This window comes from Lytechinus pictus, unplaced genomic scaffold (assembly GCF_037042905.1).
Source record: "Lytechinus pictus isolate F3 Inbred unplaced genomic scaffold, Lp3.0 scaffold_20, whole genome shotgun sequence".
In the NCBI taxonomy this organism is placed as follows: Eukaryota; Metazoa; Echinodermata; class Echinoidea; order Temnopleuroida; family Toxopneustidae; genus Lytechinus; species Lytechinus pictus.
This window is the reverse complement of record NW_026974141.1, coordinates 15,483,018-15,500,589: the sequence shown is the minus strand read 5'-3', so window position 1 is coordinate 15,500,589 and position 17,572 is coordinate 15,483,018. Positions and strand designations below refer to the sequence as shown.

The following is a 17,572-nucleotide window of genomic DNA, read 5'->3' as shown; positions in this document are numbered from 1 at the left end:
TCAAAGAGATTGTAATTACATTTGATATGAGCATTCCAACCAATAAAATCTTAGCGACCATCGTTCATAATAGTGGTAGGACAACTGAAATCGAAATTCAGTTAAGCTCGAGCCTCCTTGTTGGAATAAAAGCAAATTCAATTCCAAATCGATGACGTCACCATCGACTTGAAGCCGATTTGGACATTACTCTGACCACAGGGCTTGCCGCAACGTAAAATTAAGATTTATTATTCCTAACATTAGGCAAAACTTCATATAAAATAAATGTTACTTCTAGGAACTTTCACATTTAATACAAAACGCAATTTATTTTAAAAAAATCGTATCGGATCGCATATTGTGCGCTGAGCTTGATAAATGGGTTACGGTAAGATTGTCCAACTGATGCAACGAGTGTACTTACTTTGATTTCATATTATAAGCTATTATTTCTACACTGCATTGAGATTCTCTTTCAGCTCTTTTAATTGTGACTAGCATATCAAACTGTGTGACAGGGCGGATCCAGGATTTTCAAAAAAAATGAAAGTCATTTCGTTCACATAAAATTTGACAAGCAAAACAAAAGGAGGTCCTCACTTTAGTATTAACTACATATTCCCATTAAAAATACATGTTGTGACTTTCAAAGGCCTGGGACACACTTGTGTAAGAACCGATTATCTACATTATTTTTTTTTTATTATAGTTCTCAAAGGGGGTAAGAAGTCTATGACCTCCTGGAATGTAGTAGACTGCCTTGCATTTTTTTGTCAGATTAACCTCATCATATACTTTACATACCACGAGTATAACAATACTAATGCCATAAAATTGAAGTTTTAACTCTAAACATATCCATGTTTTGTCAAAAGCGCTCCGAATTTTCGTCATTCTTTAGGATATATATTTTTGGGGAAATGGCTCTGTCGTTATATACTCCCCGATTGAGGCTAAATTAATAAAACATATAGTTTAGAGTCAGGAATGTCTCTCCATGTTTTGGATGGCGAGAGAATGTAAAGACAATACCCCAACAAATTTCGGCCCGCTCTGCGTGCAAAATTATAATGCAGAATTTTGCACGCAGAGCGGGCCAAAAATATATATCCTAAAGAATGACGAAAATTCGGAGCGCTTTTGACAAAACATGGATATGTTTAGAGTTAAAACTTCAATTTTATGGCATTAGTATTGTTATACTCGTGGTGGGTAAAGTATATGATGAGGTTAATCTGAAAAAAAAATGCCAGGCAGTCTACTACATTCCAGGAGATCATAGACTTCTTATACCCGTACTCTCCCCCTTTGAGAACTATAATTAAAAAAATTAATGTAGATAATCGGTTCTTACACAAGTGTGTCCCAGGCCTTTGAAAGTCACAATGTATTTTTAATGGGAATATGTAGTTAATACACAAGTGAGGACCTCCTTTTGTTTTGCTTGTCAAATTTTATGTGAACGAAATGTGAATCACACCAAAAAATTTACAATTGTATATCTTTAATTGTGTTTTTATGTCAAGTTTGATGGTTTTATTTCGCTTTCAGATGTTTTTTCAAACATAAAGTTCATAAAGTGCTCCACGTGCAAGGTTTCACTTCAAACATTTTCTCCTTGGTCAACACATTTCCTAATAATATTTCCAAAGGGTGTCGTTGGCGTTAAAACCCCATCTCTTGCCATGTTGTATTATACCATTTTACGTTCAAAGTCTCTAAATGTTGAGAATGAATGCCTGGAGAGAGTAACAACACCAACCTATTTCATGATAACCAGTCCTACCCCTCAATGCCCTCATCTACATACACCCATCAGGCCCCGAAGCATGTTATAGATAAAAAATTATCAAGCATTTTAAAATGTGATCGCTACGCTCCCTCGCATGATATTAGAAATATGTTTATACGGGGGGTAGCTGCTTGGTCAATATAAGGCTACCTACAATAGGCCTTTTTTATTGCATTAGAATAGAACAACGTAGAAAAATTTTCAAGCCCCCAGAAGCCCCCCCCCCCGAAAAAAAACATTATAGTCTAGAACCAAGCTACACATTTATTGTTCCTTGACCATGCAATATGATAAATTTCGTTTTATTGTTTTCGTAGGATGATTCATTAATATTATTTGATTTGCAAATATTTTACTTGTTGTTTTTGCTTGAAAACAAGAAGCTTACAATGCAAGGTGGTGTAAATAAAAATTTGCCGGCCTACATTTCTTTTTCTTATTCTAGTCAGATTGCTTTGATAAACATTACATGAGATGTAATTATTACGAATAGACAGAAATACATTTTGTGGAAAATGACTGAGAAAGGAGGGGAGGGAGAAAGAGTGTGTGTGTGTGTGTGTGTGAGAGAGAGAGAGAGAAGGCGGGAGAATGAGAGGAATGACATTTGAACATGTTGAAGGAGCAGATACTGAACAACGCACTCGATGATATGTTTGAGAGCGGGAATCGAGAGATGAAGAAATCGAAATTTATCAAGAGGGGAAGAAATCAAAATTTATCAAACCAGGGCGTATTCGTTTAATCATTCAATAGTTTATCATGATTCTTATCGGAAACCGTTCAAGAGATCACAGTGAGCCGGTAAGAGGAAAGAGGGATAGGGATGTACATGTAATTGAGCGATGTGCATCGTCCGCTTCTACGAAAAAGCACGACAAAGGGCTATAGAAACTCACACTCACTCTTTTTAACCCCCCCCCCCCCCCCCCCCGCCTCACCCGATCAATTAATCCGCGAGATCTTCTATCGATCATAGCTTTCTAGTAGGCTATTCGAGAACTTTCGAGAAATTAGAGGCTCTCGAATAACTGGTAGAATGCGAGGGTCGATGCAGACCCTATATAGGGAGAACGGAAGGGGGGGGGGTTCTAGTAACATTCATTGTGTTGTGTTGAATCAAATCCCAAAGGTGTCACGTTTATATTGAAGTTCATCGGTGGTCCAACATTTTCAGACGACGAGATCAATATTTGTACAAAATTACGTGAACTTCGTCGTATTTTCTTTGGTACACGGATGACTAAACTGTGTTTACTTAAGCCATGTATGCTGCGGAAGTTGTACTCTATCGTGCTAACAAGGGCAATCAAGTTGGCAGTTGAGGAGCACCCGTATGCAAGCACGACTGGAAAAGGGTCAAATAAAGATGGCTGATACCGTCTCTTTTCGGTTCCTGGTCTTGAACGCACTTGTTCTTGGACTTATCTCGACGATACCTTGCGCAAGTGGGGCTAACTTCTTGGCAACGCTGTTCCATCCGGTGGGACAAGCCTCGCATTACCGCTTTGTTGCACGAATCACCTCTGGTCTAATGGCTAGAGGACACACGGTAACACTCTTGGTTGCTGACACATATGAGCTCAAAGGTTTCGACAAGGATGATGTCGCTACCAGGATTATAAAATTCAAGGTAATAGCCTATCTTTAACTCTTGTTTTCTGGGACTCGGGGAGCGTTTCTTCATGTAGATTTAACATTCTGACAAGTCGTCAGATCTTCAACTTTCCATGATTTTGATTCGCTGAAAAGCACTATTATATGGTAATCGTCGAATAGACCCTTCCTTATATGAAATGTTCTCATTTTTCTTGGACCGGAGTGCTATGTATTTTTATAATTCAGCTCAATACAATGGGGTTGCCCCTGCCCAGAGTTAAGCGAGCCGTTTTACTATTCAAGTCAGCTACATTCCTCTATAGTTGCAAAGTTCATTGTAAAACCATTAATCATGTTAATAAGAAACCGGCCAAACGTCAAAAGGCGCTCTAGATAAGGATTTGACGGCAAAATTTGTTAATGCTTGGCATCCCAGCTAAAAGTCTTACTAAAATATCCAGAAATAGCGTACGGCCGGATACGCACTTTTGCGTGAAAGTGCCATTTTAGCGTGAAATGTGAAAGGATGTAAAAAATCACGCATTTTGATAATTTGACGGCATAGGTTAAATTTTTTATTACCTTTGATATGCGATCCTTTTAGGGGGATTTTCAAATTATAAGTCTGATAAATATACATTTTTTAGATTTGAATATTACACACAATTATATGGCACAGTGAAACATTTAAAGCGATTTCCGTTACATAAATGTTTGTGAAAACTATCAATAGTTTGAAGTTTTTTACACGTTAAATTCTTCGGTAATGCGTTTACCTATTGAATGTATAGTAAATGTCCTAATGTCACAAATATCAAAAGAATGTTTAAGTAATTTTGTGAAAACTATCATTAGTAGAATGTTTGTGTTCCGCATCTCAGATTCGTCCATTTTAACGCGTTTAATCGAATAAACACATAACAATAATTGTTTTCATGTCACATACTGCGAAAAAAATTGAAATAAGATGGAAGATATATCATTTTATGTTATTCAAAAGATAACAATGTACATTTACCGGATGCGAATTTTTATAAAAACAAACCGTGAGTTGAAATTTCGAATTTAAAAAACGGAGCATTTTAAACATGTTTTTGATGGCAGAAAAGGATGTATACCTCAGTGTCAGTGTGAAGCGCGAGCTGAAATTGGGAGAGACTAAGAGCTAAAAATTGGATATTCTATGCACATTTATTTAATAATTAACTGGATGCGTATTTACCTAAACAATGCAAGCGCGAGGGGCGAGCTGAAATTTTTGATTTTATAACCTAACAAGATGACACTTTAAGCATGTCTTTTAACAGATAGCAAGCTGTTTATCTCATCTATTAAATAAAAAATGGCAGAGCGAAGCTCGGGTTGAAAATTTATTCGGCATCTTTTTGTAATCCTGAGAATGGTGTCAATCTCGCTAAAATAAAATAAAATAAACACTCGAATCAAGTACAGAATATCTTTGTACCGATTATTTTTTAAAACGGAATATTTTCAGCCCCATGTAATCCTTTCGGGCACTACACATGACCTTATAGTCAGCAGGGGGGTGCTGGGATGCTGAAGCATCCCCAAGATTTACCTGGGAGTGCTGCGTGTATTGGCAGCACCCCCTGGGATTCTACTATAGGTGTGGGAAATTAATAAATGTAACACAAAAGTGCCCCCCCCCCCCCACTTACTCGGGACCAACATTACCTTCAATTTTTAGTGAAAGTTGGTCTTTTTTTGTTTGCTTGTCAAATTTACATCAACACCCCAGTTGAAATATCGTTCCCAGGTCCCTACCCAACCCCGTGTATTTTTTTCTCTTGTTTTCTAATCCTAAATAGAGACTCTGAGGGCACGATTATTACATTGCTCGAGTGACTATCATGTAGAACTCTTTATAATGTATTATTTTTCTACATTTGATTTATCTGGCTTCATTGCGTTAGGAGTTTTTTTAGTCCTTGATTATTTTCTTCTGGGAACCTATATGTCTACAAGCTTTGCTTTTTAATAGGTTCCTCATATTTCACGATATTGCATTTCTTTGTAAAACACTACAACTATGTATTTTTTGTCATCTTCTCATAATCTTGTTCAAGATGTATGTTTCTGTGGAATGTGAAACAATAAATCAAATCTAATAATCAAATCAAATCAAATAGGTACCATCAGCTCATGGTGGATTCTGAGCTAAAGAACCAGTGACTAAATAGATATTTCTTTATTCGGATCGAATATTTTAACAGAATGTTCTCGATTGCATAATGCTATTCCAAGGGGCCTGTTGCAGAAAGGGTTGCGTTTAAAAACAACTAAAAATCAATCGCAAGTCGCTAACCGTGCATCCCGTTGGTTTCAAGTCAATTTCATGTTTGGTTAATCACGTTTGACTAAAGTTGTCATGCCAATTTTCTTAAACCTTCATTTTCCTTTTGAATTTAAGTATTGGCCCGCAAGTTGTGGGCCGAAAATCTAAAAAAGGAAATAACAAATAGTGAATAAAGACGTGATTGGGTGCGTACTTTATTCAACGCAATAACGAAACTTGGATTGAGAGGTTTTCTGATGAAATCTGAAAGAAGGCTCATCTCTCTCTGTTTAATGAATCATATCACATGAAATTCAAGCCAATTGTATGAAAAAAATGCTAATGCTAAAAAGCTAATGAATTATATACAGTAGGATTTAGTAATTTCACATTATACTCAATTAAAGTGCCATTAACATTTTTGTGGGCCACGCTGTAGTGTATAATGCTTGGTATGATCATCCTCTTTAAACACCGGCGGTGTAATTTAATATTACTGTTTTTGAAAACAGCACACAAACAATTAATTCTTGTTGTGGCCGTATGCTCATGATTGACAACACTCAAAATCTGAAGAACAGAAAGTGGTTGTAAACAAAGTCCTCGATCATTGTGAAAACCGATTCAGTTAAATCCATGTCTTATGAATATTAACAAGACATGCACCCAAAATTCAAAACTTCATAGCGGAATATCATATCATCATTGGTGTCTGAGCTTACAATCAGAGCAAAGAGTCCTGTAATTGTTCAGACGAAAAGCACACTGGTATCATTTAGAGCAATATCGAGTAATGTATATTGACAATATACATGGTAATTTGTTGAAGAGTTATTTTCCCCCATAAAAATTCAAAGATGGCCGTCATAATTGCAAATTTTGCATGGTTTAAATTTATTCGCTAGACACTTTAGGTTATATATTTTTTAATGGTTAAAATCTAATGATACACCGGAAACCGGCTAGTTCTGACTCAACTATTTTGGTAACGTCTGTAAAAAAATGTGAAGGTGATTATAATCCACTTTCTCTGTTTATACTTATATGAACTTCTCTCTTGCAGAAGGTTGAACATTTTACTTTAATACACGACTAGGCCATTGGTTCTGTTAACCATTGGAATAATTCGTTTTTAGGTATAATTGTTCAGGATTACAAAAGGTGCTTAAAACATGTAAAATGTCTCATTTTCTGGCCTGAACATAATTTAAAGATAGCAATCTCATTAGGCCAATTAATTAATGAGATATATATCTTTTTCATGAATTCCTACGAATAGTCCTAGATCGGAATATCAAATAGTTTCAGATAGCATGCACTTTGAGCTCGCATCATTGAAAAAGTGTTGTTTTTCCGGTTAAATTTCCCCTTTTCAGATCGGAATATCAAAATTTCTCAGCTCGCGCTCGCATAATTTATCTAGGAAGATACTTATCCTTTATCATGATTACGGAGGGAAATGTAGAGAAAGTTATTTTTCCGCTCCTCCCTATTGGCGATTGTATGAAAACTTCAAATAAATTCGATTTCATGTAACAGAAAAAAAGAAAGTAGGAACATGACATCATGAGCCCACCTATATATTATGACGTCATACGTAGGCCTATATATCTGTTTTCACAATGCTGAATTTAAAAAAAATCGATAACTTTGTTTTCAGATTATGCCACATGCGTCGAGCGCAGTTTTTTACTTTATTTATTTACATAGAGTTAAGTATTTTCAGAACGGAGTAAGATAGGTGTCAAGTGTTGACAGTATTGGTAATATTTAAACAAAACTTTCAAAGAGATATACTGTAACCAGGCTCTGCTTGTCATATTTACATCAGCACCCCCAGTCAAAAAATAGTTCCTAGGGCCCGGGGGGGGGGGGGCAGGGGGCAGTTGCGGCCAGAAAATTTGTAACTCGTTTTAAGTATGTACAGTATATTCAGTTTTACCTTCAAAATGCCCACCCGATGAATTATGCGTGTCCCCTTACGGATAACATAAAATTATATATCTTCCATCTTACCTGAAAATTTCTTTAATGTTTGTGATATTAGACCGACTGATATAATCATATTCAATAGACTGATAGATACATGCATTTAAATCGAAGAATTTAAGTTGAAAGACAAATTTCGGAATTTGTTTACAAATTATAATTTCTCCTATCAAAGCCTCTTTATTTATTTATATTGATAGTTTTCACAAACATTAGTATTTTGAGTAAATCACTATTTTATGTTCCATAGTGCTATGGCACTATATACATATGTATATATATATATATATGTGTGAAGTTATACATGTACAACAGCTTTGGCAACTATTTTATTTAAATATTGTAAAGAAATGGATCGGGGTCAGATCGGGATCGGATCGGATCGGATCGGGGTCACCCTGGCCACTAATCCGTCTCTGTGGTCTAGTGGTTAAGGCACCGGCGTTCAAAGGTGGAGGCCCGGGTTCGATTCCCGGCAGAGACATTTTTTCGGCATCACCAATTTTTCCAAAGGGTAGATAGCTCTGGGGAACCTTGATTTAAGCTACGCCTATCATTGTTCTCTTCATCCATTTCTTTACAATATATATATATATATATATATATATATATATATATATATATATATATATATATACATATATATATATATACATGGCACTATGTATATATAATTATATGTCCAATGAATATACATGTACATTTCAAATTGGAATATTACACACACATATATGTATGTGTGTGTAATATTCCAATTTGAAATGTATATTCATTGGACATATAATTTAAAACTCCAAATAAGAATAATCGCATATCAAAGGTAGCTAAAAACTTTAACATATTCCGTCAAAATATCAATATGCATGATTTTCGACATTCTTTCAGATTTTACGGTGAAAATTATACTTTCACGCAAAAGCGCACTTAGCATCCGCCCGGACATTATTCCTCAGTATTTCCGCAAGACTAAGCTGGGATGTCAAGAAATGACAAATTTTGCTATCCAAAGAATAAAAAAATCATAGTGTGTACTTATACATGTAATTATGTACATAATGTACGGTATGTTCAATTTTTCATTCAAAATGCGCACAATTCTTTTATATTTGTGGCATTGGGACATTTACTATACATTCGATGGATAAACGAATTTAAATCGAAGAATTTAAGTTGTGTAAAAATTTCAAACTCTTGATAGTTTTCACAAACTTTAATTTTGAGGAAATCGCAGTTTTATGATTCACTGTGCCATTATATGTGTGCGTAATATTCAATTTTGAAATGTATATTCATGAGACTTATATTTTGAAAATCCAAGTAAAAAGAATCGCATATCAAAGATAATTAAAAAATGTTAACATATTCTGTCAAAACATCAAAATGCGTGATGATTTTTTCAGATTTTTCGCTTAAAATGACACTTTCACGCAAAGGTGCGCTTGGCATCCGGCCGTACGCTATTTCTGGGTATTTTTGCAAGACTTTTAGCTGGGATGCCAAGCTTTAGCAAGCATTAACAAGTTTTGCCGTCCAAAGTATTTTTAAAAAATCGTTTTTTGCCGGTCTATTACAGGTTTTCTCAATCTGTTGCTCCGTTTTACAAACGTTACAAACCTTTGTTTGCATCGAAGTAAACATAATCTCATCACGATTTCTCTCTGATAGACAACCACCTCGTTGCCCATTAAATCCATAATGAACGACATGCTCTCAACACCTGACCAAGCTGAACCTGGTGTCATGTTGACGATGACGATGTTTCTGGCCCTAAGAGACTACTCCCTTCAGAGCTGTGAAGATTTGTTCAACAACCGTGAACTAATGATTGACCTCCGGAAGCAAAAGTTTGACCTCGTCCTCCTTGAAATGTTCGTACCCTGCGATCCTTTGTTGGCTGAGTACCTAAAGGGTAAGTGGACTTTCGAATTCACTTCAAATGAAAAGTAAACAGAACGTCTAAGTTTGACAAAATGTATAAAATACGGTGCCCCCCCCCCCCGGAAAAATAAAACCGAAACCGACAATCATTCTATGATTTCTTGCAACTTAATAGCAAAGTTCTGTTTCTTTGAATAATTGCTGGTATTTCCACAATTCCATATAAAAGCTGTATTTCGAGGATTCTCTAACCTAGCATGCCTAGTAAAGACTTCATGTATAGCTGATCGTCAACAATGCTTTTGAGTAACACTGACAGTAAACATGTAAAACGTCTTCATTTTGAAAAAAAAATAGAAAGATAGAAAGAAAAAGAGAAGGAGAAAGAGAAAGAAAAGTCAGATTAACAATGATGATTGCCTCGTTTATACTATATTTGTAGAGATTAAATTTCGACCATAGTACAGACAGTGTTGAGCCATGACAACGAGTTTGTCAATTACTTAATTACAATACAAGGTGGGACTCCAAGGAACATCATGTCTTCATGAAAAAAGACTGATGAACATGTTTGCCCTAGTTGTTGAGACATCTTTATAAATCCAATGTTTTTTTAGTACCTTATATTGCTATGACGGCAAGCCCCAGGTTTCCCGCTTACGACGAGGACGTCTACAACATGGAGATGCCGTCATCGTATGTACCATTCGAAAGTATGGGCGACCTCACCGATGAGATGAGTTTTGTTCAACGGATTCAGAACTTCATTGGACGATACGTATTGTCGAAGCTTCTGCAGTACCTGAACACGAGGCCGTATCGGTGAGTTAAGTGTTGCTGTATGCCCGGTTGCCTGCATGTTAACCCGTTAGAGAATAAATGATTTCGCTATAACTTATGTTTATATGCCCACTCAGTCTCCAGCTACTAATTCAAAAGTAATTTTACTCGTAGTTAGTTAAGCCTATTATTATTAGTCAAGTGCCTTTACCTGATACCGGATTTTGACAGTCACCATATTTGAAGAGTCTTGTATTGAATAAGAATTATTTCAAACTGCAAAGTAGCCGATCATATTTAAATCTGGAACTGTGGCACAAATTTCCTTCAAAATGCAAATTTTCTGATGTGCCACATTTTTTTTTTGGGGGGGGGTGGGGGTGAGGTTAACAAAATTGCACCTTTAAGGTGCTCCCAATGTAACCTTCGTAGCTCGTAAAGGTCTCAAAGCCAACACTTTTGACTAAAGACATAGCTCTTGGTTAACATCGCATCTATCTGTCTATCGCCAGTCTTGCGCCTATACCTATTATTAGCCCTACCATGTCTATCATCAAGTGTATACTTCGTTTTACTCTGTTTACACAGTAAGTTACAGCTTGAGCACAACATTGACCCTACTTCCTCGATCCGGGAGATTTCTGGAAGAGCTGAACTGTGGTTGTGCCACATAGATTTCGCTCTTGAGTTTCCCCATCCTACTGCTCCCAATTGGATAATGATAGCTGGTCTGGTGGCAGAAGGAGAGACCAAGCCTTTACCTCAGGTGATTTTTGAAATTTTACATTTGCATTAGGCAGCCATTCCTTTCGAGGAGTTTTTTTTTAAGTGAAGTGGAGAAATTATGTCTCCTGGGGCCGGTTTATAGAGAGTTATAACTATTTAAACCTTGTCATTGTGACAAATACCATGGTAAGAAGGATCAACAGACAATAATATTCAAGATATCAATATCTGAACTTACAGTACTGAGAACTTACAATAATTGCGACTCTATTAATATGAATAGGACCAATGGTCATTTGTCATGTTTGTTGGATTGGAAAATTATAGCAAATGATGCCTCGATCAGACCGAGTGCATGAAGCTTCTTGCGGAGCACCCTGATGGGCGATACATCAAAACTTTCGTTCGAGAAGTTGTCAGATCTGACAACTTTCCTTGAATTTGATTGGCTGAGAAGCACAATTACTTTGGTAAGTGTCTTGTCTGATAAAACGTTCGAAAAGTCCTTTCATGAAACGTGCCCCTGAACCACACTGAACATGCTGAACGAGTTCCGGGCCATCATGTTAATGAGCTTTCTCTAAGTTTGAAGTCGCTGTACAACTCAGAGAGCTGTACAACTTAGGGACGGACCCCTAATTTGGCACCCTAAGTATCGTAATCAGTGAAAAGGGGTTCTTAATTCTTACATATAAACTGTGTCGATGGCCCACCACAATTTCCATCTGGCTATGATTATGATGACGCAGTCATTTTAAACGAGACGCATGATGCTTTAAATATGAAAGTTCCAATAAGTGAATCTATTTTACTGCTAGTTCGGCATAAAGCTATCAATGTTGAAATCAAAAATATTACTTGAAATCCAAACCTATACAACGTCTTTTCGTCGTCTTTCTGGACGCGGATGCGTAGCGCCAGCTTAAAGGTCAAGTCCACCCCAGAGAATTATTAAGAATGAATAAATAAAGAAGAATCAGACAAGCATAATGCTGAAAATTTCATCAAAATCGGATGCGAAATAAGAAAGTTATGACATTTTAAAGTTTCGCTTATTTTTTCACAAAATAGTTTTATTTAGTCACATGCAAATGAGTGAATCGATTTTTATGATGTCCCTCACTCACTTTTTTTTTATTATTATTGTTTGAATTATACAATATTTCAATTTTTACAGATTTAACAATAAGGAAAAACTTGGCTGAACCATAAAAATGTTAAATAATGGCAATTCCACATTTTCAGGGAGAAATTAAAATTTTCACAGGACAATGGGGAGAAAATTAGAATATTCATATAATAAAATACAAAAGAAATAGTGAGCTAGTGATGTCATCAGTTCCCTCATTTGCACACCGACCGGGATGTGCATATAACTGTTTTGTGAAATGAAGCGAAAGTTTAAAATGTCATAGGTAAACTTTCTTATTTTTTATCCGATTTTGATGAAATTTTCATTCAAATCATTTTTTTGTTGGGGTGGACTTGTCCTTTAATAAGATGTTGAATGAGCTAAAATATTTCCTGGTTTCCGATGTAACGGGACCGATGAACATGAGAATCGTGAAGTTTATGTCGATGTATATTTTCATCATTTCATTTCTTATGTATAGGAATTGGAATCGTTTGTCCAAGGATCGGGAGAATACGGTGTCATTGTATTTAGCTTGGTAAGACGCCCTCTTTCGACAAGTTGATTCTATATTTTAATGTCCACAAAAATGCTCTTCATCTAAAGGGTTTTTTTTTTCATTCAGTGCCTTCAAAGTAAGATGTGTAATTTTAGGGTATCGTTCTTATTAGTTTGAAGTTTACACGAAGAATCCACTGGAAGGGATAAAACGAAAGGTAAATTAAGTCTTTTCACTTTTGTTCTTGTTCTACTTTATTGTTTTAGTTCCTGTTAGTCCTGCACTTTTTCGTTCTTCTAATTCCCTTTTCTTTACAACTTTTTTTCTTTTTTCCATGTATTCTCTAATCTTTTCTGCTCCTTTGACGTTGCAGGGATCAACCGATGTAAATCTATTAAATGAGCGAATGAACGAAGACTTCGCGAAGGTTTTCAGTGAATTGCCGCAGAGGGTGCTATGGAAATATGTTGGCCCTCCTCTCCATAACCTTGGTAACAACACTCACCTGATGTCATGGTTACCACAGCGTGACCTCCTTGGTAAATCTCTATTTTACTTTCTGCAGATAAATAAATGAAATTGTTTTAATTTGCGAGATTGATTCTGATCTCTCCCATTAGTCAAAACTATTAGCATATACTAAATATTATTATACTATACATGTACTTTGTTACGACGAAATGAGATGATATACCAAATTCTTTCATAGTTGACCAAGAAAATTCCGACAACTCCTTTCATAAAACGCTCCTTTTTTGAAGAAGAGTTTTATTTAAATTTACAGGATATTTTTGTAAAGTTTCATACACCAAACACCAATTTTCTGTGATTTTACACAATGCATGACAGCTTACACATTCCAGTAAGATTACATGAATGATGTGAAAGTTTCTAACCGTGTGACCCACAAATAAACGCTAAGGAAATTTATTGCTTTGTCTCACATATAGCTCATCCCAAAACGAAGCTTCTGATATACCATGGAGGTCTCGCGGGAGTCTACGAGGCAATGCACTTCAAGAAGCCCATGGTTCTTATTCCACTCTTTGCTGATCAGCCCTCCGTAGCAGCCCGTATCGCAAAGAAGAAGATGGGTGCTGTCCTTAAAAAGTCAACACTCTCTGCTGACGTCATCAAATCAACTATTAACCAAGTACTGACAGACCCAAGGTGGGCTTTCCATGGTTTTAAGCCTGTGGTGTTAAATCTGACACTAGTGTTGTTCCTAGAGGACCATACCCTGAGGTGTTAGAAATACACCATAGAGATCGAACATACACAGCAAAAACTGTGGTGTTAACCGGTGTACATAGAGGACCACATCAGTTATTCTACACCGGTGTTAAAATTTACAGTGTTAGTTTAGCACCTATATGTGTTATTACAACACATTTAGTTGTTACATTTACACTCTTTGGTGTTATGTTCAATCTTTAGGGTGTCATTTTAACACCTCAGAGTGTGGTCCTCTACTAACACCAACTGGTGTCAGTTTTTACACCACAGTTTTTACAGTAAACACCATCGACACCAACATTACCAAATAGTGTTCAAGTAACAACCAAAGGTGTTGAACTAACACCCAAAATTTAACACCGGACAAAGTAGTGGTGTTATATGTGTTTATAAGATATTGATATTAGCGGACTTTAAATGAAAAGTATATGTCTAGTTATGTAATTTATAGTATATTTCTTGTTTGATCATGGCTAATTGAAAATAGTAATATTTGTTGTTAAAATATATTTGGCATCGCCATCGTCCTGTCACATCAATTTCGCTGTCGCAAACGAATACTAGCGACTTCCAAAAAGCATGTAACATTCTCTCATTAATGAGTAAAAGTCATTTTCATGATTTCGATATGAATACAATTATTGCTTTATCAGTTACCAAGCCAACGTTGAGAAGTATGGATCCATCAGCAAAGACACGATCGTCAGCCCGCTGGAGACAGCTATGTTTTGGATCGAACATATCGTCAAATTTGGCGGCTCACATCTTAAATCTAGAGCTGGAGAGATGAACTTCGTCGCCCTCAACTCGCTGGATGTCATCGCCTTTCTCCTCGCCATCGTCCTACTCGGGCTTTATATCCACTACCTTATTATGCGAGCCTGTTACCGATGTATTACCAGAGGGAAAACTACGGCGAAACCAAAATCGGACTAAATGTTCTGAAATCCTATCAATAAGAGTTCATTTGTTTTTACTTTCTAAACTAAAGAAAAAAGAGCAATCTTTTACTCATTTTTAAATCATTAAATTTATAATGAATTTAGAACATACGATTTTCAAACTATTTACTCAATAACAAGTGAAAGTCATTCTTAATCGAGTGAAATTCATTCAATACCTCCGAATAATTAACTATTTACTGGATGAAGTGCAAACAGAGGACTAACCTCAAATTGGGTTAAATTCTAATTCATAATATCATACTATTTTCCAACATACTTTGTAAATTTTTGCTTTTTCATAATCTAAGCATAGTATAAAATTATTTTTTTTTAATAATAGGTATACACATGGTGTCATTGAACATTTGAAATGTAAAATAATAGTCGAATAAGGCCGAGAAGTGTAAGTGTGGCAAATGGTAAAAAATATAGGAAAAATGATCAACAATTTGTAGCGAAACCTTTTATTACGAAATAAACGTTTGCAGTGGAAGATGTTTTCTCTCAAAATAGTGAGGCAAAGTGAAAAAATGTTCGATTCAAAGACACATTTATTTTCTTCAATTTCACAAATTTATACACTTTTCGTAAACATAAATTCATACAAATATCAGTTTGTCATGAAGAATATATATGTTATGATTATAAGGCGTGTACCCTAAAAGCAAATGCTTGTGGTGGGATACGCCTATTATACAGTAAACAATACAAAGAAAATATAACAGCCAAATAATGTTTAGACATTTGTGCATTTTATTGTAAAATAAAATGTAATTTTTTATACAAGAGGAATCATAAATAGTCTCAATTTTGTTTTTCTTACGCATCACCTTACATGGGAATCCGTACCATACAAAATTGTATACATTGGACCGTACATATATAATATTAGGCCTACTTAATTTATATTTTACAGAAAACTGCAATTTGTTTTGTCAAAGTTGGATAATATAAACTTTATCAGTTTACATTATATCAAAAGAAAATTGTTAAATATAACGTGCGGAAAGGGTTTTAAAATGTTAGGTTTTTGCTGCTGGACAACGTGTAATGCTACTGACCGGAATTTTTCTATCCACAAAAGAAACTGGAAGTTGCTTCCCAAATTCAAATGTCGTATTTAAGATATCAATATGTAAGTATTGTTTTGCAGGTAACAAAATGGGTAAGATAATAATAGTGATAATAATATTAATAATAATAGTAATAATAAGAATATCCAACATTTATGTGGCGCTTGATACAAATGTTCTATTATCCCGGCTTTAGCACGGCTACCCTGATCGGACGCTCGAACCGGGTACCCATTTACTACACCTGGGTGGAAAGTGGGAAAGTGTTTTGATTTGAAAGAACTATTAAAAGGTAATCAGTCATTTCTTTGTCCATGTTCCTCTTAATGCGACTAACAGCTCGGCTAAAGCCGGGGTAATAATAATAGCAGGGCCCGCTAGGAGAACAGTTTCGGAACTGAAGTGGCTACCCTGGGTAAATATACCTATTTTATTATCATTATTAACCGTTTGGGGGGATTTCATGGCATCCACAATATACAGCATACAAACTTCATGATGTATTGGCTTATAGCCCCAGTTGTCGAGATAAATTGAGAGTATAAACTTGACAGAAAGTCTCACCCTGTAAAACTGACAACACCAAGTATTAGAAAAGACGTGTAAAAATGTAATGCGACATGAATCTCCCATATGGTTGGACAATTTTTGCTACCTCTTCCTTGGTACTGGAGTAAAGACTAGACATTAAAGGTTCTGTCTGTGTCAAGCAAGAGCCAGCCACAGTATCTAGTGAATCTAGTCTCACTATTTCAGACTCTGCATTATGCACTACGCGAATTGCGAAAATCAAGTGCCTGTGTCTGCAGACTACATTGGTACCGCCTCATAATTTGATATGATATACTGTTATTTGTTGTTTCTTATTCATGTTAGTGCATTTAGTCCTCAAATGATTGTCATTTTTTCTTCCAACCCGCCCCACAATCCCATCTCAAATTTGCTAGCTGTATTGTTTGTTATACAAGCATCGTTCCTTATGGAGTCTGGATAACGCCTATAGTGGTATAGTAAATGTAATTCGTAATTGTAGATATACTGATATATTAAATACTTTAATTTTCAATGGCCATTCTTTGTAAGATTTACGAGAATAAAACAAATTTCCTTCTATAACATTGTATGATGTCATAATCTGTCGATAAATCGTCTGAACATGCCCTGTCAAAGTTATGTCTTATAGTTTAGTAACAATAAACATACTGGCACCGAAAACAAGTGCATAAGGAGCAAACATACTAAACCTATATATTATTTTAATTCTGGACGAATAATGAATTTAGGCTTATACTAACAGCACCAAGATGAGTACGGTTGTGGATTCAAAGAACGCATGCGATAAGCTTTTGCAGATAGTATATCATTGTCATACATAGAAGTATTGACAATATGATATGAATGGAATCATCCAAGTAATTGAATAGACGTCGTATGGTCACTCATGCCGTACTTCTAAATAAAATACATTGCTGCACATCGTGTAATCGGCGTACGTCAAGGATACCTCGCTTCACCCATTCTCTTCGAGGAGAGGAAAAATATATGGGCGTCTTTGAAGATCATTTTGGAATAGTGACTTTCTACAAAACATAATAGCAGCAATTTCTTATAAGGTCTTTCAAGTAATGAAAAGTTTGATATTATTT

At 35.7% G+C, this 17,572-nt stretch overlaps 1 protein-coding gene across 1 annotated transcript; it reads left to right on the top strand.

The window, feature by feature from the left end:
* The first annotated feature begins 2,789 nt into the window (after nucleotides 1-2,789).
* Nucleotides 2,790-15,649, top strand: LOC129282550 (UDP-glucuronosyltransferase 2B33-like). The gene is made up of 8 exons (XM_064115043.1): nucleotides 2,790-3,407; nucleotides 9,324-9,567; nucleotides 10,154-10,358; nucleotides 10,905-11,082; nucleotides 12,656-12,712; nucleotides 13,047-13,212; nucleotides 13,624-13,843; nucleotides 14,563-15,649. Exons 1-8 carry the CDS (start codon nucleotides 3,111-3,113, stop codon nucleotides 14,843-14,845), a joined length of 1,650 nt encoding a protein of 549 aa, XP_063971113.1. The 5' UTR covers nucleotides 2,790-3,110; the 3' UTR covers nucleotides 14,846-15,649.
* Nucleotides 15,650-17,572: the final 1,923 nt, after the last annotated feature.

Coding starts and splice junctions, on each gene's coding strand:
- LOC129282550 (XM_064115043.1), top strand. CDS start 3,111: ATGCAAGCACGACTGGAAAAGGGTCAAATAAAGATGGCTGATACCGTC. Junction 10,359..10,904: donor CTGAACACGAGGCCGTATCG/GTGAGTTAAGTG, acceptor CTGTTTACACAG/TAAGTTACAGCTTGAGCACA. Junction 13,844..14,562: donor CAAGTACTGACAGACCCAAG/GTGGGCTTTCCA, acceptor TTGCTTTATCAG/TTACCAAGCCAACGTTGAGA.